This window comes from Parasteatoda tepidariorum, chromosome 9 (assembly GCF_982258835.1).
Source record: "Parasteatoda tepidariorum strain Cologne lab strain chromosome 9, Ptep-v5.0, whole genome shotgun sequence".
Taxonomy (NCBI): domain Eukaryota; kingdom Metazoa; phylum Arthropoda; class Arachnida; order Araneae; family Theridiidae; genus Parasteatoda; species Parasteatoda tepidariorum.
This window is the reverse complement of record NC_141763.1, coordinates 103,401,726-103,426,279: the sequence shown is the minus strand read 5'-3', so window position 1 is coordinate 103,426,279 and position 24,554 is coordinate 103,401,726. Positions and strand designations below refer to the sequence as shown.

The window sequence follows — 24,554 nt, the reverse complement described above, 5'->3', positions numbered from 1 at the left end:
CAGTTGCAGCATTTGGCGGGGGAACTTCTATCTTTCTTGCATTGATATGAGAAGTGCATTTCTGCGCATTTCATACATCTTGGCTGATTGGAGCAAAAACGCTGTGTAGGGCCGAAGCCTTGGCATCTGAAACATTTTTTCGGCCGGCGGCCGCCACGAAATCTCTCTGCACTGATGGTAAACTGTTGAATACTTTTCGTTGCGAAGATCTTGTCCTGATCTGCCATTGGTGCGATGACGAGAAAAAGGGGGAGGAGCCTATAGGTCCCTCCCACCCTCTTCTTGAACTGTATAATTTTGTGAATTTTTAAGTCCAATTTTCCAAATTCTTGGAAAATGATATCTGTATCAAAATCATCTGGTAGTCCTCGGATGAGTATTTTGGTATGGTTGGTAGTCAGAGCTTTTTCTGTTTCATTGGAAGTCTCTTTGTCTTTTTTGGGAGTCTCGTCCGTGGAAGCAGATGTAGAAGTAGGCTTAGTCTCCGGCTGAGAAGAGGGCTCGGAAGGAGAAGAGCAGCTTAGTGTCGTAGAAGTAGGGCTTGGAGTGGTATTAGCAGCATTAGTGGACTTCTTCTTCTTCTTTTTTCTCTTCTTTGTCGGTGGTTCTTGGGAGTTACTGGCAGCATTCTCCGATTCAGAGGCCGAAGCCCCTTCATTCGGCTCTTGATTTTTTTCAGTCTCCATAGGAGGGGTGAAAGTCTCAGTAGCTTGTTCTATTTGTTCTATTTCTTCCGATCCCGAAATCGAATTCTCCTCGGGGGGACTCGGCTGTACTGTCTCTGGGATTGGGTTTCCTGAGTAATATGACCTAGTTGCTCCTTCGGGAACCTGGAAATCGTCCAGAATTAGGATATATCCTTTCTTGTCCAGCTGAATAAACGTTCCGTAGCAGTCTTCGTATATATTTCCTGGTTTTAGATTGGGACGTTTGTAGTCTGTGTAGATAGCCGGTCTAGAATAAGCTGTCGGTGGTGGAGCGCTAGACGTAGTCTTGCCTCCCCAGCCGGAACGATAATTAGAGCCGCCGCGTGAGGAATAACCAACACGTGAAGGTACAAATCCAGTAGCATAACCTAATCTTGATGACATGATTCAATCGCACAGAGCTGGTCTCAACACAACCGCACTCTGCAAAGGCTGGAGTCGAAAATGTGTCAGGGTGGAAAAGGGAATAGAGTGTTTTTACTTTGAATATGAATAATTTTAAGTCATAGTGGTAGTTACGATTGAATAACTAAAGAGTTAACAATTAAATAAAAATGAATTGAGTTTCTACCACTTTTTACATTTTTTGTCGTCTGTGGCATCCCTGCACTGTAAAAAATGGATACTCAAGTGTCAGAAACTTTCTTCGTTTTTCACGAAACCGTTTCTTAGCATATGCATCGAGCAAAAGTTATAAAATAACTACCGTCACTTTTTCGAGGAAACGAATCTCGTCAAAATTAAATAAACACTTCGTCATTCTATTTTCTCCGGCAAAAAGAAAGTAAACTCGTGGTGCTTAATGCATCTAACTTTCCTAATAATCACTTTAATTTGGACATCCTATAGATGGCACAACACAACAATTTCGTGGTTCTAGTTATCAATCTCCCACAATACGCTACGATGAGGTTTCGAGTAGAGGAAACATTTTCGTTCTATATTAGAGATCGCGTTTCGTCACAGATCACGTGATTTCGAGACAAAATGATTTTCAAAATTAACGGAATACTGCTCAAGGATTGCTAAATCGTCAAAATTGAGAGCTTTTAATTCCTGAGAGTGTATCGAACTAAAAATTTCATTTTGTCATGAGTGTTTTCCTTGCAGGAGAATGCAAAAGCCATTTTTGCTAAAACAGAATTTCGCCGAGTAAAAGCAAATCATTCTGAAAAGTTCGAGTTTTCTCCGGATGTTAACTAATTAATTGCGGTGTATACGTACTCGGGGAAGCGACTCAAAATATACAGTGTTTTCAACATAGTTTTTAATAATTAATCAAACCATTGCATTATCTTTAAATATATCTATTTCAAATTTAAGAAAATATTGCATACATAAAAGCGTTGCAACATTACACGTATTTAATAGGTATTCTTTAGAAGATTGCCTGATATACTTTTTAGTTATAGAACTGGTTATTTTAGATTTCAAGACGTTAGGTCCACGCCAGTTTTCAAAAAACTTCCAAGGGATTGTGGAACGAAACTTGGAGCCATATGTATTTCTACAACTACGATTGGAAGATATTGCTGAGAAATCTGGCTTGTATGGTTTGAAATAATATGGAAACATTTCTATACTTTGTAGTGTGCTGCTTTTCGGAGAACTCCTCCAGACATAGCCTGGTGACGGGTACTATGGATACGAGCGTAAATCACTCGCTGAATAGTTTCGTCTTGTTCCTGGTACAAATCGGCGTAAGAATCCTTGCTTTGCAGCATATCAACTCTTTCATTCCTATCATGCATCCCCATTCGAAATGTGCTCTGTCTTGTTACCATAGCAGCCCAAAACTTTTAGTCTAGAGGGGTTCTCCTCAAAGCCGAACAGTATAGTTTGTCCATAGAAAGAACTCCTCTATCCACAAAGTCTGTTCTCCTTCTATCGCTGACCCAAAATTCTTACTTGAAATAGCTAAATACCACTGCTCCAGAAAAATGACAAACATAGATGTTAATCATTTTTTTAAATTATGTAAACGGAGAAAAGTACTTTATTTTAAAGAATTGTGCATGAAGTTTTTAGAATGATATCTTACTATGTATAAAAATCTAATGATGGTGACGCTGTTTTCCATTGTTAAATACATTTTAATTGGCTGAAATAATCACATGGTAGGATCCAGTTTTCCCACATTAATATTCATATTGGTTTGGTTGTCATCAGCATAAAATTGATATAAATCATAAAGTTATTGTTTTCCTATAAGTGTTTTTGTTTCCCTCATTTAAAGGTTAAAATTATCTGCACTGTTAATATTGCATTTTTGATTTGTTTGATTTCTAAATGAAGAGTTTAGGAGGATTGTTTTTTTTTAATTATTAGGGCGATTCTTTCGTTACGTGTGTTACTTTTACACGACATATTTCAACTTTAACACTTATTATATAAAACTTGTTAGATATTTTTTATGTTTTTCTTAATTTGTTGTTAAATCTATATGTGTTGTAAGTTTTCAAAACGAAGATTGAAGGCGCAAATTAATTTGATGTTGAAAAAAAAAAATTCTGAAATTTTGTTACGTGTGTTACCCTTTATAATGCTAGATATTTGAAACTCTGAATATATTCATTTAATTCTGTGAAGTATAAAGGCAAAAAATTAAGATATTTTCTTTTATAGAGAGATACAATATCGAAGCTGTGTTTAGTGATTTTTAAAAATTTCTTGCAACAGTAAAAACTTCTTTATTTTGGTGAAATTGGTGCGTTACGTGTGTTAACAGAACGTTACGTGTGTTACCCTCTGTGAATATTTCAACTGAGAAGTCGTAAATGTTGCACTAAAACATTTATTTATTTTAATTTAGCAGAAGAAAAACAATTTATTTTAGCAAATAAAATAGTTAATGGTCTGGAAAGATGGTTGTAGCCCTTCTTTATACTGGTTTAGAGAGTAAAACATAGCAAATCTTAGGCACATCTATTCCTTCAATATCATTTCTGTTTGGAAACAAAAATATGCATATTTTCCAATTATTTTATGCAAATATTGCATTTTAAGTTTACAAGCATGTGCATTTGCGTCAATAATGTTCCCGAGATAGAGCATATGTCGTTTTAATTTCAGTTATAGGCGCACTTCTGATCAGGAGGGCACAGAAATTGACTTACTGACTATTTGTGTGCCACAATGTGCATTTATGCATCTTATTCAAGTATCTAACGATACTTATGCATAGATTTTATGCTTTGTCATGTTGCCATGTATTGATCTTTTCAATTAATATCTTTATTTCCTTTTGGCTAATATATAATACTGTTGTATTAGGCATGAGTTGATTGGTTAGCTTTGCAAACAACACTGGATAGCAAATAAATTTTTTTGTATAACAACACAATGATATAAATAACTTTGCTTTTTGCTTCGCTTTCAAGATTTTGTACAACACACCTATCCCATAGAAGGAACTTCTGCATGTGATATCGTAAAATATTTCCAAATTAATTTCTTTTTTTATATTTTGATTGACAAAATATGAAATAATTCAACCATATATTTATTTTTAAATTCTTAACTTGACTTATTACTATAGAAGTTTCTGTTAGCTCATCTTCTGAAGTAGAATCGTTTTTAAACAGTCTTAAAATAAAAGTGTAGACATTGTTTCACCTTTGTCTTTGCCTTAGGAAAATATTGTAAAGGACTCTATTTTAAACTCTTTAGGAGAGTATCGTCTAAGACAACAGCTGCTGTGAATAACGGAACTGTGGCTGGATAGCATAATGCTGATTGAAATTCGTTTTGATATTCAAAAGAATATGCCATTGCAAAGTCAACTTGAATTTCCCTGGTTTTAATGCTAGATATGTTTGTTTGGAAAGTATCACCTCGGATTCTTTTAACTCTTACGTATTATTGAAAGTTAGTCCAATTTTCAAGAGTTATTTCAAAACATTCTTCTTGCACATTTGCCATTATATATTTTTTATTGTGAGCTATTGTCATCTTTTTCTTATCGTTACCAAACTACAATAAATGATGGTTAGAAACCTATAACAAGCAATGAGAAATTTTTGTAAGTATCAGAAGCACCCTTCCAACAATTAGATCCAAAATTTCTTTTACTTTATATACATAAATACTTCTGCCATCACCATGTATTGTCATAAACTTAATTTTAGCCTTCCAGTTAAAGAATAAAAATTTCATGATATTTGTTTCGATTCTAAGTTTTACAGTAGCAATAAATTTTTTAGTCATAAAGCACTAAATATGGAAAATTAAACAATGTTTAGGATGCAACTGACAAAAATCAGTATAAGCCTCTCTTAGAAACATTGTTAGATGGTTCTTTCGTTTTATTGCCCGTTTTTCCCCGTAATAATCCAGAGAACCAGCTCTTGTTTCAATACAAGCATAGTATAAACAATCTAACTTTTGAAGAAAATCCATTTATTAATAATTAAGTTCATCTGAAATACTTAGTGGTGAGCCTTTTACATCATTATCAATCTGTTTTGAAAGTTCAAGTCTAACTTTCATTATTTTCTTATTTTCTTTCCTTTGAAGTGCAGAATCTTATGCTCTTTTCTTTTTTTCTTCATCTTCTTATTCTTTTAAATCCAGATAAGGACACTATTTTAAGCTTATCCATTTTATAATAATCTAGCAAATGCAGTCGAAATATTCTACTTAAACATAAACGTATAACAAATAGAAGTTTGGGAAAACAATTTCCAAAAGTTTCAAAATTATCGTCTTATTATGCTGTTTTTTTATTAATGCTTATACCGACCAGATTTTACAAAAAACCACAATCTTAAATTCCGTATTTGTGGCATTAAAGTTGCGCGGCGGTTATAAAAAATGTCCGAACATGATTTAAATATTTTATTGAAAATAAATAAATAATTAAAGTGTATAAGTACCTCTAACACACATAACAGTAACGCGCGTAACTTTTCCTTACGTGTGTTACCTTGAATAAAATTAATTATAAAATTTTAACTATTGGCAGTTTTAATTCGAGAATTTTTTCCGTTACATATCTTGCCTTCTTAATTTATAAAACAAAAAATTTTTAAATTTTCTTTTTTACTAAAGTTTTTACAGAAAAAAATGCAAAATTATGTTACGTGTGTTACTGGGAAATTAGACTATCTTGATTAATCGACTTTCAAACAAGCAAAAACATTTAGGCCAAATTAAAAACATACATTAAACAATGATAAAAGAGTAAAATAGCTATATTTATTACTAAAAACTATTTTATTGCTCTTTAATATTTTAAGAACTCCATTGGAATATAACATAACAAAGAAGAGAACTCCTGTTAAAATTCACAGTGTTCCACCTTTTGTTAGAATTCACATAAATATTTTTTGTAATTCAAAAAACTATCTTAACTATTAAAAAATGTACATCTTCTAGATTCCGAAATTGTGTCATTTTTGATTTTACGATAATTTTGAAACTTTAGTCACTCAGGACCACTTTTCGTGGAATCGCCCATTATTATTATTATTAGAATAATGAAATTCCACACCACAAGAACCAGTTTCAGCTTACATAAAAGACCAAAAACTTACATCTAGGGAAAAGTAAAGAGTGATAGATTGCTTATAGTTAAATATAGGGAAAGGTTTCACTTTACTTTTAAAAAATTCTGGAATTAAATGGTTTTACTTCCAGTTTCTCATGTTTTTTCGATAAACAAACAGCTCTGATGCATCTAATGCGGGGATGCCATAGGCGGCTAAAAGTGTAAAAAGTGTGGCTGTTAAAAAATGAAAATGCATTAAAATCAACAACCTTATCAATCATTGTTTATAAAGTTTGCTATTGAAAGTGAGTGTAAAGAAAGTTTTCGCTTTAAATGTGAATAATTTGAAATGAAAGTAATAGTAGTAGTAATAATTAAATAGATTAAATAAAATTTTAAAAAATTGAGTTTATACCACTTTTTACATTTTATGTCGCATGTGACATCCCTGCTATTGCCATTGTTAATAAGTAGTTGTAGCTACGAAAAGCTAATTTCATTCCCTGAAAATGTATAAAGGAAATGTTTATACCGCCAGTATTTAATCTTTTGGGGGAAATAGTAATCCTGATGCACTCGTATATAACCCTCCACGGAGAGAGAAGGCTTCCGCACGGGTTACCATAAACGAGAAATCCGACACTTTAATAGTCCAAACGTAGTGATATCTTTCGTATTTTCCTCTACTGTGCAGTTTAGTATCCCGAATGTTGTGACATCTTTATTATTTTTCCCCATTGCACAGTTTATGTTCATTTCGTCGGATTACTAAATTTATCAGTACGGAGGCTTTCTGTCTTCTAGAGGTGTTGATATAACACGGCAGATAAAGAATTGAAAAGCACATATTTGAATTATTTATACACAGAGCTGCCAATATTGTACGCTTTTGGGGAAAATTTCTTTTTATGCTAACTAAGTTTATGTTATTCTTTGAATTATTCCTTGTTTTGCAAATTTGATTTAAAAGACTTTTAAACACTAATACAAATAAATGATTTAAAAGCTCTAATTATACGCTACTTTGTTTTAGCACTCTCTTAGTGAGGCTCTTAATTTGCTGACTATAAAATTCTGAAGTCTCTAGTTTTTAATTTTCTACCTCTCCATTAAGTATTTTGCAAAAAGCGAAATCGTTACCAGCCTAGTCTCGACAGACAGAATAATTTAAAATCAATTAATCAAACAATTACGAATAAAATGTTAAAACATAAAACTTTCTTTTTCCAGATATAACGTCTCACAGAACGAAACAGACGAAATTCTTAAAAAACTTAATGAATCTCGAGAAGTGCAAGATTTGTTGCAGAAATGCAATGAATTCCATACTGTTCCAGAATGTAACAGCAGCAGCAGCACCAAATACAGAGCTATAGATGGTTCTTGCAACAATCTGAAATATCCACTCTGGGGCAGTGTTCATTCAACTACTGATAGATATGTTGCTGCTTCTTATAATGGTAAATATATGATGGTTGTTTTGCTTTTTTTTCTTAATTTATGTTTCTTATTATTCACTCACGAGAGGTTACCGGGAGCGTTCACTTTTTCATAGGTGGGGAAAATGAATATGAGCGTTTTTTAGGCGAATTTCAAACTGACATACCTTTTGGTTTAGACACTTTTTAATGGAACTAACCTGCATTTGCGTTACATGGAGAGAAAATACACAAAAACCTTCCACGGTTAGTTTAATGGCGAGAACACTCAACCCACTGTTTGTTTACCTCTAAGGATTTTTTACGTTAGCTCTGTGATCGGTGCAAGTCGGGTGTGGAATTTCTATCCACCAACCATCGCTAGAACTCGAACCCGTGTCAACTCGCTCGAGTGCTCTATCCCTTGAGCCACCATAACCGTAAAAAGAAATGATAACTGTTCACCTTTCCTGAATTTTTTTAATTTTTCGCCATTTTTTTAAACATATTTTCCTATTTATTCCAAATTTTAATATCATTTTTTGCCCCCAAATTCCTCCTTTTAAAAAAAAACAGTTGGGCCTGGATAGCTTGGTCGGTAGAGCTCTGGGCCCATGTCCGAGAGTTCGCTGCTGCAAACCGCCCCGGCCGAAGACTCTCCGTGTTGTAAATGGTGACGGATGCACGTTAAATCTGTCGAGTCGCAAAGTCCTCCATGTCCCCATAACAAATCAATACCTCTGGAGCTACTGGATTGGAGATCGATCGTTCTTTGATTCAGGTCTAAATTACGATCTGTGGATGAATGAATGAATATATGAATGGGTCCGCCTTATAAAACGGGTGTCACGTATGGGTGTGGCAGAAGTCGAATTCTTGGCCATAGATGGCGCCACTGGAAAACAAGAACAATCGCACCCCTCTGCCTAAACATTCATACGAAAGAAGAAGAAGTAAAAAAAACAGCTACAATTTTGGTGAAAAGCGGATGAAGATGACCAGGTCAAGAAGCCTTCTCGTACCTTTCAGACTTTCTTGTGAGAGTTTCAGGACATATTCATGGAACGAGGATTATTTTATTTCTTCTGAGGTGCTACAAAGCAGATAAAATGTTATATGCAAAACATAAAACATGCATGTTTTAAGCAAATAAAAAATATTCATTCACTCCATCATCCATTTAGGGCATATGAAAACATTAGAAGCGTCATGGTGGCAGAAACAACACCAGACTAGAGTCCAAGAAATAGTCGACTCAATGAGCAAGCGCCAAATACAGAAGGCAGAACAATAGAGCATCAGGCCCGCTCGCCTTTAGGCTACCAGACAAACAATCGAACAAAGAAGATTTGCCTCATAAAATGGTTTTAAAAAAATTATTTAAATTATGAACTTTTTTTGCCCCTTTCGCAATTATTTGACTGATTTACCATATATTCTAGATCTTAGTTCCTCTTTTCCTCACCGAGTTACCCCCGAACACTATAAAAATATGTAACCCTAATTTCTGCTATAAATGAGCGAGAATAATCATAAGAAATTGTGCAATATCAACTGACTATCAATAGATTTCTTCTCACTCTAAGACTTTTCTTAGAAGATGTTAAACAACTAAAACAATCTTTTCCTAACTTAAAAATTAAATTCATGGCCATTAAATTATTAAAAAGTGACAAACATGAGAAAGGAGTGTTAGTAGAAAATAGCGAGTAAAAAAAACTAAGGGATCATATTCGAATTCAGAAGATCATTTAACATAAATATCAGCAAAAACAATGCCGCAACTTTATTTTTTCATGCAGCTCAGTGTGAAAAAAAATATGTGTATTTTCGGCTGAGAATAATGAATCTGTAATTATTATTGGGAAATATTGGCAATAAAAGCTATATCTACTTTTCCTCTCAGCTCTAGTTGCATTAGATGCATTAAGAAGAAAGATATCCCAGAATTCAAAATGAAACTTGGCGACTTATATCCGACAAAAACACTATATGATGGACTGTTTCGGTTTGGACGTATGAATCAAGCTTCTTTTCTTTGTACAGAATCACATAGTTTCATTTAAAAAAGGACAAAAGAAACGTTCAAATTCATTGAACGGTGTAATTGGCCATTCATCTTTACTTCTATAATTGTCAATTTTATTATTATTATATTTTTTATTATTATAGTTGTTATAATTGTTATTATTAAGAATATATTTAATACAGGTGTGAGTGGATTTCGAAAATCAGTTTCCGGAGAAGATTTGCCAAATGCACGAAACATTAGCATAAATATGGAAAACAAGAATGTTCCCTCCAATCAAGTATCCGCATTTTTTTCTTATTATGGTCAATTCTTGGTCCATGATCTTACCCTTGCTCCAGCTATAGCTCGTAAGTGTACTCAATATATTCATGTTATATAGTCAAGGCAGCATAAAAAAAATCATATATTAATTTAAAAGCGGAACATCCTGAATAGCTTTTGATCCAATAATTGTTTTCTTTGCTTACTAAGAAACAGTCTTAGTAACTGAAGAAGTAACATTTTAAATATGCAAATCGTAAAAATACGGAAAGGGGATCAATATGAATCGAAGTAAGCAGCGTTCTCTTTCATTCATCTCTATCGTCACGCCGTAGTTATTATATTCTCATAGGAACCAAAACCAAATATGCAATACTAAGTCATAAGTTAAACTTATTTCGTTGCCACTACTCCAAAACCACGTATCTGCAAATTAGGCAATTTCTGTTGAGGAGACATTTATTTTATTAATATTTATCATCTCTCGGTGAAATGCCAAAAACAAAAATGGTAATCTAACCTAAACAGTTTGTATGCTTTATTTCATGTGTAGTACGGCATAATGAACGGAAAACCTTCAAATGTTTTATGACTTAAGTTACTTTCTGTAACATTAACTGAACCCTTATATATATTATTTTACTTGTTCCTCTGATTCAAGTGCCGTAAATGCAATCACCGCGGTGCGGGGAGGGGGGGGAGACGCGAAGTTTGAGGGCACCCGTTCCAGAAATAATACACAATTAAGGGTGCACAACCTGAGGCTCACGGTAGTCCCTGAAAAAAAAAAAAAAAAAAAAAAAAATATATATATATATATATATATATATATATATATATATATATATATATATATATATATATATATATATATATATATATATATATATATATATATAGTGAGAGAGAGAATTTTTTTTTTTTTTTTTTTTTTTGGAAAATAGAAATAATCCGATATTACAACAATTACAGCAATCCTCGAAACTAGGCAATTTAATCATTACTTTTGACGTGCCTTATTTGTGCCGATTTCATTGTCAACATGGGTTGACTATGAAATCGTCCATTTCTCGTTTTACTTTTTTCTTTTCTTTCAGGCAGTTTGTATTTCCAAGTGTTTCTTTTCTTTTTAATTTCGATATTTTTAAAACAATATTCTTACAAAGTGCGAAATTCAAATACGGATTTTTAAACTGTTTTTAAACTTTCTTTCCAATATTTTTTTGCTTAAAGAAGTGCTTAAAAACCGTTTTAAGATTTAGTATTCATAACATCTCTTGTAAATCACTCAATATGAATGTTCATAAATTAAAAATATACTGAACAGGATCCCATGTGAATGTTGCATCGTGTTTTGAGCTATAATGCTTTCTGTTTTATGTTAAATCATTTTAAACCCCATACAATATCTTTAATTAAAATATTTAATTTGCAATTATTTTTCTCAATAAAATATTTATCTATTTTCTTTTGCTTTCCTTCAATAAAATAGTTAATTTATTATCATCGATGTATAAAGCAGTTTTCTTAGTTTTAATAACATATTCTGGTTGTAGATAAGTGGTTGTATTACTATTGTTGATGCATTTGCTTTATCTCTCATATTTTTGATATGGTCATTCCAGGTGAGTTTGCTTATGAGGTCGAGGTATTTTTCTTTTTTGACTAGGGGTATTTGGATATTGAACATTTTTGGGTCTTCTTTTTTATGTAACTAGGATTTGAGATTTATCTGCATTTACAGTTATTTTCCATTTAACGCACTATTCATAACTTCTATTTCATGTATTTGTTCCTGTAATTTTTGTAGTGCTATGTTTGGATTTCTTGATCTGATGATGATTCCTGCGTCGTCTGCGTAAAAGTCTGTAATACTGCTCTATTAATTGGAAAATCATAAGCGTATAAAATATACAGAATCGGTCCAAGAATGCTGCCCTAAGGTTCTCCACCTATGATATTTCTTTTTGATTATTTGTAGTTTTGAATTGATACCTGAAGGGTTCTATTTGAATGATAGCAGGAAAGTAGTTTAATGAGACCAGGTGGAAAGTTAAGTTGCATTAATTTGAATATTGTGCCAGTATGCCAGACTTTGTCGAATGCTTTTGAGACACTATTGTAATAAATGCTATTGTTTCTTTGTTGATCAGAGCTCTGCCTATATAGGGTAAACCAACTAGTGAAGGAACACACCCCAGTGAATGAACATTTCAAATATATTTTTTTAAAAATGAGATTTTAAAAGCTTTTACTTAGATTGATTGGTAACAGTAGCTTACTACCTAACAATAAGAAGTCATTTAACAATGCATTGGGTTACCTGGTCATATAGTCTTCCCTGGAATAAATTTTGAATTTGTTAGTATCTATGCAACACCTCGTTTCTTTGACAGAATTATAAGGTTGTAGTTATCCGTTTAAAACGCAATTAATTTCATGTAATAGTTTTATTTTTCTCACTGCAAAAAAGAGAATTCGAAATATGGTTATTGAAGTTACGTTTTATTTATTTTAAGCTTCATAGCATAAGCAAGTGCTGAGATCAGGGGGTGTTTATTAACTGGATTACAAAACGAGGAAAAACCAATGAATGAAAAAGTGTTCCTTTACTGGGATTTTTCCAAGTTAATGAAAATAAAAATAAAATTTTAATTTTCTTGTACCTTTAGTCATATTATACATTAAAACTCTGCTGAAAATACAGAAAATAATTTCTAACCAGTAAAGGTGCAGGCATGTTTCTTCACTGGGAATAGATTTCCCAGTAAATGAACAGTGTGTGTGAACTATGATTTCACATGGCTCAAAGATAATTAGTAGTTCTGCAATATAGAGGACACCTAAAATTTTGTTAAATGTTGTATGAATAACTCCTAAAATAATTTCGTTTTAAAATGCTAATTTAATTTCTAAACTTAGAAAGAGAATTATAATTATAATTTATCTTTATAAATCCAGTGGTTAGTTGCATCATACGTTAAACAGCTTAATAAACTATGTTTACTAATCGAAAACTAAATAAATGTAACAATAAAAATTTGAATAGAACATTTCTTTGCTTGCTTTTGTGCCAATAATTAGCTAATACGGTCTTTAACGTCATGACGGAAACGGAAAAGAAAAATCCATTTAAAGACAATCATCCAGATGAAAAACGGGTGAAGCTTTTTTTAAGACGACATCTACTAATAACTCAGCGCAATGCGAAGATAATTTCAAAAAGCAAAGATTCCATTACGGAGAATCATATTCGAGAGTTGTTTAAAGAACTTTCTTGAAGAGGAAAGTAGCCCTGGCACCCTTTTAGAAAGTGATCGCATCTACAATGCGAACGAAACAGGAGTGGAATATTGCCCTTAAACAGGAAAAATCTTTGGCCCTAAAAATTATAAAGATTTATATTATATAGTTCCTACGAAAGAAAAACAGTTTTGGCAAACATTTCAGCCAGTGGAAAAGAAGTACCTGCAATGGTAGCTTTTCTTTACTGAAGAAATCCTCGAGGTATTGCGGAATCAGTTCCTGCTATATATTTCATTGAAAAAAGTGATTAATGAAGTGAATCGATGACCGTAGCAACATTTTACGAATACTCGTATATTGTAAATGTTTCTACCCATGGATAATTAAAAATTTTATCAAATTCCCTATTTTGCTTCTTCTGGATGGGCATAAATCTCATATCAATTTGAAACTGAATAGGTTTTGTTCATCAAAACCAATTCTCTGGTTTAGCTTTCTATCTAATTCTACTAATGCACTCCAGCCTTGTGATATAGGCGTATTTCGAGCTTTGAAAGTTTCATGGAAATCTTCCGTTAGATCTTGAAAACAAAAGAGTTGTAAAACAATATGTTGAGATAATTTAACATCCATTTTTAAATAAGCTTTTGGGGCCTCAATTGATGAAGTCAAATTTTAAAGTGCTTTTAAGAAATGTGGTATTTTTCCATTTCATGTTGAAAACGTTGGCTTTAATGAAGGCATTCAAGACTGACGCAAAGATTTAACTAGCAAGAGAGCTTATCAACAAAACACATACTTTAAGAATTCACTTGAAGCTGAAACAACTAACATTGAAAATGAATGTATCTTGAAAACTGATATAGAAGTCATTGAAAACTGATTAAAAGATAAGCCCTCTTGATGCATTGTTAGTTGAAAAAACAATTGATTCGATAAGTAATCAAAGTCAGAAAGTGGTAAGTACTGCTAAAGACCCACTAGATATAAGTCAATGGGCGAGGGATTTTCCTTAAACTTCGAAACTCCTTTCTCACATCAATTATCCAGTGAGGAATACTGGAAATGGTACTGGAAAATCAGAAGAAATTTCGAAGAAACATTTACATTGGCCAATTAATGGGGAAAAAGTGGAAGGTCAAATCAAAAGAAAAAGAAATAAATTACCTTTTGCATTAACTTCATAAAAATGGTAAGAATAAAAAGAAACTGAAAGAGCTGAAAAAAAGTTATAGCAAGAAAGTATGAAGAAGAGAGAAAGAATACTTAAAAAGATTTTTAAAAACAGCTTTAAAAAATTAGGGGAAAGAGAGAAAACCGTATGTGATAAAATAATAATAAAAACATCTTCGGATTACACAATGATAAACATTCATGATTTAAAATTGACTATCAAACTGTGAGAAAGAAAATGAAAAAAAAATTTTTTAATTCTGTATTCAACCCCACTTTACTTTCCATTTCGTGACTGAAAAGAAGTAAAATTTTCCCCGTTAACTGGAGATTATATGTTATATGACCTCCAGGAAAATTCCTGTTTTTAGATATTTGTATAGCCTATGAACACCTAAAGAGAATCAAAAATTCCCTGAAGTAAGTGTTCATTAACTGGAAAATTCAGTGTTCATTCACTGTTCCTTCACTTGGTTATCTTACTACTTATTATTTGAACAGCCAAAAGCTTAAAACAATATTATGTAAGTTTTTTTTGTTGCATAATTTGCATTTAATAACAAATATGTTGACACTGTCATTTAACTAAAATTACAAATTTTGATATTTTTTTAAAAGCTTAAGTGTTCCTTCACTGGTTAGTGTACCCTAATCTATTATGCGAAGAAGTTGTTTTGTAGTGTCCAGTTTTTAGCGGAATCCAAATTTCTGGTCGGGGAGGGCTGTAAGTAATGGCTTGATTCTATATTGTATATAATCTTTTCGTGAATTTTTCACAAAATGTTTAGAAGACTAATGGGTCTGTAACTCTCATTGCAGGCATTTGAGTAATCTGTTGGAACAATTTGATTGATTAAAAAAATCACATAAAATTACTGGCAAAACCATTTTAAAATAGTTTCAGTTTTAGGAAGAAAAAAATTATGTATTCTTTTTTGCTGCAAATGCAAGAATACATTTTTGAAACTTCTTTTAGGAAATGGAACTATAGTACCTTGCTGTGAAAAAAATCCTGATCGTAACTGCGTAGACATTGATATTAGTCCTGACGATCCTTTTTACCACCAGTTTGAATTTTCATGCATACCAATTACAAGAACAGCTCCTTATCCACAATGCAATTTTGGTAAGTCTGGTTATACAATTATGCCTAATAACCTTATGACTGGTACCACTACTACGGAGTTTCCATGTTTTCAGAAAAATATTTTTCCCTGACTGATAACTTATTAATTGGAATTTTAAAATCTATGGCCACTTTTAAATGAAAATAATTTAAAATAATATATGAAAATTATTATAAATTACTGGTCATGCTCCTACGTTTTGATTAAAACTCTTTTCATTTAAAAGCTTTATTTAGTTTACTATCAACGGAAATAATTATTCTCGAAAACTTCAAATGTTAAAGGGTATCCTTGTACAACATAGGGCTCCCAAAGGTCCGCTAAAAATATTAAAGTAGTAGCAAACTGCGCATCGAAAAAATTTAAATGCTTCGTCACCACTTGAATTGAGATAATATTTATCTATCAGAGCCGCGATGGCTCAGGGGATAGAGCGTTCGCCTTCCGTTGAGGTGAACTGAGGTTCGATCCCGGCGATGGCTGGTCGATACGAATTCCGCATCCGGATAGCACAGTGCTGACGTGAAATATCCTCAGTGGTAGACGTATCAGGGGTTAGAGTCCCCTTGTCGTTAGGCTAACCGTGGGAGGTTCTCGTGGTCTTCCTCTTCATGCAAAGCAAATGCGGGCTATTTCCATCAAAAAGTCCTCCACGAAGGCAAATTTTTCCTAATACTTGATCCAGAACTTTCCTTGTCTTCTGGATTGGGTTCAAAATGACAAGGCTACGGAGTTGAATATTAGTTGTAGTAAACCCAAAAATTAGGTCGGCTGTTCAACGATGGTTATAAAATATTTATCTATCAGACATCCGTACATGTAAAATGTTTCCAAATATTTGTGGTGTTAAAGAGAATTTATTAACCAATTATTAAAATCAAGAAATATATTTCACTTTTTAAATTTTGCTACCATTTAAAAAAAATTTAAGGGAGCTTTGGGAGCCTTGCATGCATATCTATTGAATATTCAAATTTGGCCGAAGATTTTATTTTTATTTTTAAAGGATAGCGAAATTTAAGCTTTTTCCATTTAGTTCTTGAATTTACAAATTAAACTTAAAATTACTTTGCCCACATTACATGTAGATAAATAGAATAAATATGTAAATAAATACAGAATATGCATGCCGGCTACTACGCTTTTTTATTTACAGAATATTTTATGGAGTGGTATACAATTAAAAGATGAAGGTTTCAAATTTTTTTGGTAATTTTGCCAACATTTTAAAAACATCACCACAAAACAGTAGGAATGAAAATGGAGTTGCATGTGAAGTTTTGAATCATTTTTCATAGGGTGGTGTGTGGAGTTCCTGATATATAACTTTAGTTAGAGAGCTTCAAAATTGTCTGAAACAGTTGGGTTACGAAAATGAAAGAAAATGGAAATGGTATCACGAGGCAAAAAAAAAAAAAAAACAAATTGTCTAATTTAAAAAAAGACGGAAAGCAAAAAAAAAAGGAAAAGTTATAATCTCGTCATCAGTTCAGATGATTATATCCGCAAAAAAAGAGTGCTTTTCTAATTTGGTATTAATGTAGCTAAAGCAAAATATATCAATACAAAGGAGCACCAAAAAAAATTGAAATGAAAATAGAACAAATTAAGCACAAAAAAAACATGTCAGCAAAAAATAGAAAATAATATTTCACTTAAATACAGAATAAAACACGAAATGTAATGTATAAAGTGAGAGGAAAATTCATATGTACTTGCAAAATCATCCAAAATTTGATAAAAAAGAAGCAATAGATATTCAACTAATGTAATTAAATTCTATTTAAATCATTGAGTTAATTGGATGTTATAATTATCAATAAATTTCTTAAAAATGTCTTTGCTAACTAAATTTATATTTTTACCATGTGCAAATCCAATTGCGGGCAAATCCACAACTGAAAGTCTTATAATATATAATAAAAATTTTAAAGCAAAATATTAAAATAGAAGATTGTTTCTTGGGGGGTGAGGAGGAAGCATGGATACCATTAGGGTTTTCACTGGCTTTAAAAATCATAATTCTTGTAACGAATTTGATAGTTTTGTGACTACAACCGTATGCTAATTTGTAAAGAATGAATGTCGCTAAATATTTTAATAATATTATAAACTGAAATTGAGTACATTGAGTACAGAGAGCTGTATCCACAGATAAAAGACAGCAGATGAATAAAAAGACTTCATTCCTGGATGTTTCTGCTGTATACGGAAGTAATGAAAAAGAAGCTCAACAAATGAGAGCAAATGATTCCTCCGGTAAGTGTGAAGACTTTTCTTTTTTTCTTAATAAACAAAGAAGGTGTGACTGACTGAATGTAAACAGTAACAATCTTCCCAATACCAGAAGAAAACTTCTGGTGTATCCTTCCGATTATGTTATGTTTATGTGAACAGGCTTAATATTCTAGGAAGTTTTATTTTTGTGATTTGTATCTAAATTTAAGCGTAAAATTTTATTATTCATAAGAGTTTTCTGTAATTTATAAATTCTAACCGGCCGTGAGCTTAAAACAAATTTAACACAATTAATTTCACAGCTCAAATAAAGGTTAGTCTTGTTTTGAGTGTTATCCTTTATCTGGCTATATTTGCATTACATAGCACCGTTTTTTTATTTTTGTGGGTAGTATTATGGCAAGCTTGCGGAGTCTTTCCAATTCGTTTGTTGAAAGTCAGATTGAAAGAACGCGTTGAATTGGAATCCCTACAAGTATAATGATGATATCGGATGGGGTGCATTTTTTCCAGGCGTAAAAATCAGTCGGAAGTAGTAACCCGGAAGTCTTACCTCTTGCGCCACACCTGAGATTAGCTTTACACGGTCAACCATCCGTTCAAGAATAGAACATGCAAAAAAAAATAATAAAGCGAGCGTGGGTTCGATCCTCGCCGGCCGAAGACTCCCCGTGTAGTAAATGGTGACTGATGCACGTTAAATCTGTCGAGTCTCAAAGTCCTCCCACAACAAATCAATACCTCTGGGGGTACTGATCCAGGAGTTTCCTTGTCTTCTGGATTGGTTCAAAATTACAAGGCTACGGAGTTGAACGTAAGTAGTCGTAAACCCATGAAATTGGGTCGGCTGTTCAACGACGGTTATAAAATAAAATAAAAATATATTCAGCTGAATATATTGTATTCGGAGTACAATATATTTCTATATATTCAGCTTCAAAATATAACAATACAACAATTACTTAAAACATAAAATAACAACACTAATTATAAATATTTAAGTTTAAAACCTACTTTAATATTTACCATCCACTTCGGGGCCTCCTTGGCCGAGCGGTATCGCCTGCCAAACGCAGTGTGAAGGTGGAGGGTTCGAATCCCGCCGTAACCCTGGATGTATTCTATGGGATGTCTGTCTCTAAACTGTTCTATCTGTCCTTCTACTTGTCAAAGGTTTATATGCCTAAATTGAGCAAACAAGTCTGCAAATGTATGTAACATCAATAAACCATCCACTTCGGGGGCCTCCCTGGCCGAACGGTATCACCCGCATGGCGTGGAAGACGCGGGTTCGAATCCTGCTGTAACTCTGGATGTATTCTCCGTGATATCTGTCCTTTTACTTGACAAAGGTTTATAAGCCTAAATTGAGTACACAAGCCTCCAAATGTATGTAATTTCAGTAATAGTAATAAACCATCCACTTCACAAGATTTTTCTTTATGAAACAAGTATTGCGGACTACAGAGCTTCTGCCATAATGTTAACGAATCAATGGTTTTAAAGATGTTAGATTCCCGGACAAAGTGAAAACTCTGTGTAACTGCAAAGAATTGTGGTCTTGACTGCCGAGCGTGATGTTATTTCGAAGTAGAATTTAGGCTTATTGCGGTCACTTGTGAACCTGTCTGTCCGTAGCTGTTTTCTCAAGTTGTGTGGCCACTCGCGAACCTCAGTTATGAAATGAGCAGTGAATTATTCATTGAGAAGAGCATTCAACTGAACAACGAAGAAGAGATGTTTCTTCAATTGGACTTCTCCAGATGACTTTTCCAGAACTTTTTCCGAACATCTCTTTCCAATTTCATTTTACTTTTTTCTTCATCTTCAAGAACGACCACAATGATCAATATGAATTACTTTATTCAGTTCTGTTCAGTATTTTAATATTCATTTTAAATCACAAATGTAGCTAGTAATACCTATGTAAACTATTGATCTAAGTTCCAGCACTACGGTGGTCTTTAACTCATTCACCTTTGATAGCAAGTCATAGTCACATTATTGCTGACTTTTACCTTTTCATCTTGATTTGCGAAATCGTGGAGCAATTTTCATCATGTTGTTGTTCCTTTACGTCGGACTAGAGCTGCACAATGGGCTATTGGCGACTGTCTGGGAAACATCCCTGAGGATGATCCGAAGACATGCCATCACAATTTTGATCTTCTGCTGAGGGGATGGCACCCCTGCTTCGGTAGCTCGACGACCTGGACGTGAAGTCGAACACTTTACGGTAGAACAGTTTAGCGAGGACCCATACCGCACACCCTCGGTCCCTACGCAGACTGATCGAAGTGATCACCCACCCGTCCATTTTCATCATGACTTTGGAAAACAGGAAGAAAAAATAAGAGTAATACGATCATGATAATGGAAAAAAGTAAAAAATAATTTTGAACTATTTACTGCAGTTGCACCACCATTGGCTGAATCGCGGCACCAATAAGAAATAAGAGTTTATGAACAGCTAGAGGAACGACTGCAGCAATGTTATAATTTAAAATTATAACAAGTAATAGAAATACCTCTATCATTTTTATTTATCAAAAAAGGCATTTATCCTAAGCGCATTCCTTGCTGAAAGAATTATTGCCACCCTAAATCTAACAATTTGTAGTGACACAAGATCGACATTTGTGCGTAAACAAAGGATCATATTTCTACTATTAACAGTCACTATCAGTTTTCGAAAATCGCATTAGTTCCTTATTTATCTTTTAAAAAAGGAAGTCATTCCAAGTTTGAATCATGTCTACGATTTAACACGTTCACGCTAGATTGTCTCATCTTGGCAGCGCACCGGAGTAAAAACTGGTAACAATAAATTTAATTTTTTTTCCGGAAATAATAAAAGTCCATAACTACCCATTGTTTTTAACGGATGCAATTTTTATATTGAATTGCTTCTTCGCCGTGGTAAATTTCCTTACAGTGAATTGTTATTGTTGAGTATAGATTAACTCCTCCCGAATATTATCTAATATTGAAATAGTTCTTCTACCAGTATTTTCTCTTTTCCCGTACCAGTATTTTCACTTTACCCGGCGTGAACGTGTTAAAAAGTAAAAATGGCAACTCGTTACATTTTAAAAAATTAAGAATTAAGAGAAATTAAGAACCCTCTCCGTTACCATGGTTTCTTCAAATCTTTCTCTTCTCCCCCACGCCAGTACGTTCCATTAAAAAATTAAAATATACCTGATTGGAGGGAAAGCAAGATTTGTCGAAACGATGGTAACGATGAGGATAATCGCGTAGACTTTAGAATCCTTGTCTATTGGCAAGGAATATAGACATCTGCATTGTTATCTAGAATAATCAATGGAAAATGTTTTGCCAATAAAATATTGAGATGAACTGAAATCGCCTTCCAAAATGTTTCCCTTATACCTTATACAGTAGGTAGTACCGGGCTATGAAGTGGACGCATTTAAAGTTCAGTTGACTAAATTTATTTTATGCTTAATATTGCGACATTTGTTTATTTCATTTTAATATCGTTACTTTTATTATTAGTTTGAAGCAAATTTTTATTCTGTGCTTTTGTAATTTTGTTTTTATGCTCCAACATAATATATGTTAAATGCATGGCGGTTAGTAGTGTTTAATTAAGTGCTTTTGTAGCAAAAAAAAAATAATAAATAAAAAAAAAGAATTTTTTTGTAAATTTGAAGATTTTGCACGAATACGTAAAGTTCCGCATTTTGATGCACTTAAGTTCCGAGCAGCGCAGTTGCCATGAAAAACAACATCTATTTTTTACAAAGCTTGCTTAGAACCAACCTACGGCTACTTAGTCGTGTAAAATCTCTCGAATATTTTTTCACTCTATTTATTCACTTTTGTTCGTTTTGATTCTTTCTGCAGGTAGACTACAAGTGCGTCAAACTCCTTTCGGTGAAATACTGCCGCATGCCTACAGCAATGAAACACTCTTCTGTATTATCAATGAAACTGAGAGGTGTTTCTTATCTGGTATGAAAAAAAAAAGAAATATTTATTTCAAACACTTTATGCATACCCTTCTATAAAAACCACAGAAGTTTTTTGTTCGTCGGTTAACACGTTGAATGCCATGGGGGTCACCGGTGACCGGCGCTGCCAAGATTATTAGAAACACCTAATTCGAGTAAATTTTATTTTTTTAATATTATTATCGTTACTAAAATGGTTTGAAGAAATGAATGCAATATAGAACACACACAGTTTTATTTATATACAACAGAGGTGCCAACTTGCTCCGGACAGCGAATAAATATTTTCAAGTGGTAGTTTATTAATTGTGATTCTTGGTTTAAAAAATTCAATTTAGTAGATTTTTATCCACCACTATTTCTAAACAATTCGTAGGCTTATATAATTCATCACTTTTTTCAGATATGACGTGCTAAACCTTTCAAAACATTAGCAAAATCTGTCAAATTTAGTTTGTAGTTATTCACCATGTAAAATCAGCGTAGCATTCAACGTGTTAATACTTACAGTAGACTGAAGTGATCTCAATTTTAAAGTACCGAATTTATTCCATGTAATAAAGACTATCAAAACATACATAATAATCGGAGGAACTAAGTCTGATTCATCTAATTGTATTCTTGAATTTCATAATCATTCCTCATAAATTTATAAAAATATCTCATAAATTTTAAAATGGTTTAAAAAAATACAATATTAAGCTAATTGCTTTATTTATTGTTACAGATCAGGAATAAAATAATACGAACACTTCTATGCTAATTCTAAATTAGCAATTTTTTAAAAACAAATTTTTCGGAAGATTTTATGTGGCAAAGCAGTTTGAAGCTTTTAGAGATAGTGTCATTTTTACCTATGCAAAATTTACATCGACCCAAATGAGGAGAGGAAGCTCTTCTTCGAAACTTTTTTTGAGTTAATACCAGATATTTTGAAAACATTCTATAGAATTGCGATATTTATATAGGAATGCTTTTAGAATTATAATGATAATAAGAAAGTCTAAATGATATCTAATATCTTTTCTAAATCCTGAAGCATGATCCTTCAAATTGTGCAAACAGGTTTGTTGTTCTGAAACATTTAGAGATAAAAGAAAGATTGTTCACATAGAATTAGTCTAGAAGTGATTACATTATTTGTCATCCATCTGTAAAGTACTCAAAATAAAAAAACGGTCCACCCTGAAAAACGTTTGATCCAATGATCGGATCTCAATCTTACTAATTCGAGGGGGTGACCCCATATACGCTAGTTAATTAGTGTAGACAATGTTTTAAGCTACGAAATCAGTCATAAAAACGTACTTTCTCTGAATAAAGATACAGTTTCTTTCAACAGATTTGGATTTCTGGTCCTCAAAATATAGGGGATCGCCGCAATCTGGGAAATAGGGTTCCTGTAGAGAATGGTCAAAAGTTTGGACCCGCTTAAGGTTAATTTTACTTTTTGCGTATTTCTTCGTATCTCGAAAACTTTTTAACACGTTTACGCCTGGGTGACCCACCGGTGGGTCACGCTAGATTGTCTCATCTTGGCAGCGCACCGGAGTAAAAACTGGTAACAATAAATTTCATTTTTTAGTTTTTTTCCGGGAATAATAAAAATCCATAACTACCCATTGTTTTTAACGGATGCAATTTTTATATTTAATTGCTTCTTCGCCGTGATAAATTTCCTTACAGTGAATTGTTATTGTTGAGAATAGATTAACTCCTCCCGAATATTATCAAATATTGAAATAGTTCTTCTACCAGTATTTTCACTTTTCCCAGCGTGAACGTGTTAAACGAATTGAAAGCTTTTTACACACAATTATGAAGAAAAAAAAAACTTTTAGCAACTATGTACTGCATTTTATTATTTTATTTAATAATTGTCAAAACCAATTTTGAACGAAATGGGTTCCTGAGAAATTGAATTTTAAAAAGAAGTCAGATATCTAAATTTTGATTTCTTATGACTGATTTTGATTGATTTAGGATTGATTTGATTCGACTGATTTTGCTCAAATTTTGCATTTTACCATGTAAAAATGTTTTTTTTAAATGATGCAAAAAATTGTAAACCTTACAATTCAAAATTTTCTCAACCATTACTAAATAAAATAATAAAAAATAGTCTCTTTTTTGGCATGGAATTATCTTTGGATAAACGAACTTTATAATTTTGGGCAATTTTTGTTTAATTCGCTTTAAATGTTCTCGAGACATAGCGAACTACGCAAAAAGTAAATTTAAACAAACTTTGGACCGCTCTCCTGACCAAAACTATCATATTTCCCAGATGACGGCTGCTTCGTGTATTTCAGCAGTCGAAGATCCGCATTCGTCGAAAAAAAGTTATGTTTATTCAGACATTTTTGTGCCTGATTTTGTAACTTGAAATATCGTCTGCACATATTAAATAGCCTATTTGAGGTCGCCCTCTTAAGCCATTGAAATTAAGTGTTATAAACGTGAAGATCTGATAATTAGATCAAAAGTTATTCATGGTGGTTCATTTTTTATGAGTGCTGTACAAGTCAAATATGTACATTTTGCACATAAAACCCGTATAACTACTAAACTATTACACTTAACGTTTTAAGTATGGTTTCATTCTATTCAGCGTAAAAAGAATACTTTAAATATCAGTGTTTAAGTTTCTCCCTTTTTTACCCCTTTACCTTCTCCCAAAATCCATCACAGGAATTCAAGTGCGTTTACACTACTCCCCCGCAAACGAATTCTAATCGATCCCGATTTGAATTCTGCAACCCCGGCAATTTGCATTTTGAATGTCTACCTCTATCCCCAGCTGCTACTGATTCTGGAAGCATTGAAAAAGGTAGAAAGAACATTTCATTTCTTATTTTCTACTCAAAAAAGCTAATTAGCGGTAACT

The 24,554-nt window shown here is 32.8% G+C and overlaps 1 protein-coding gene across 1 annotated transcript in view; it reads left to right on the top strand.

Moving 5' to 3' along the window:
• The window catches only part of LOC107451823 (salivary peroxidase/catechol oxidase), a 68,353-nt gene that overhangs the window by 26,806 nt on the left and 16,993 nt on the right, over positions 1-24,554 (top strand). The window contains exons 3-8 of the mRNA XM_071186308.2: positions 2,135-2,255; positions 7,426-7,655; positions 9,825-9,992; positions 15,302-15,451; positions 17,607-17,711; positions 21,561-21,668. Of these exons, the coding sequence (XP_071042409.2) occupies positions 2,135-2,255; positions 7,426-7,655; positions 9,825-9,992; positions 15,302-15,451; positions 17,607-17,711; positions 21,561-21,668 (882 nt within the window). The remainder of the gene's footprint in view (positions 1-2,134; positions 2,256-7,425; positions 7,656-9,824; positions 9,993-15,301; positions 15,452-17,606; positions 17,712-21,560; positions 21,669-24,554) is intronic.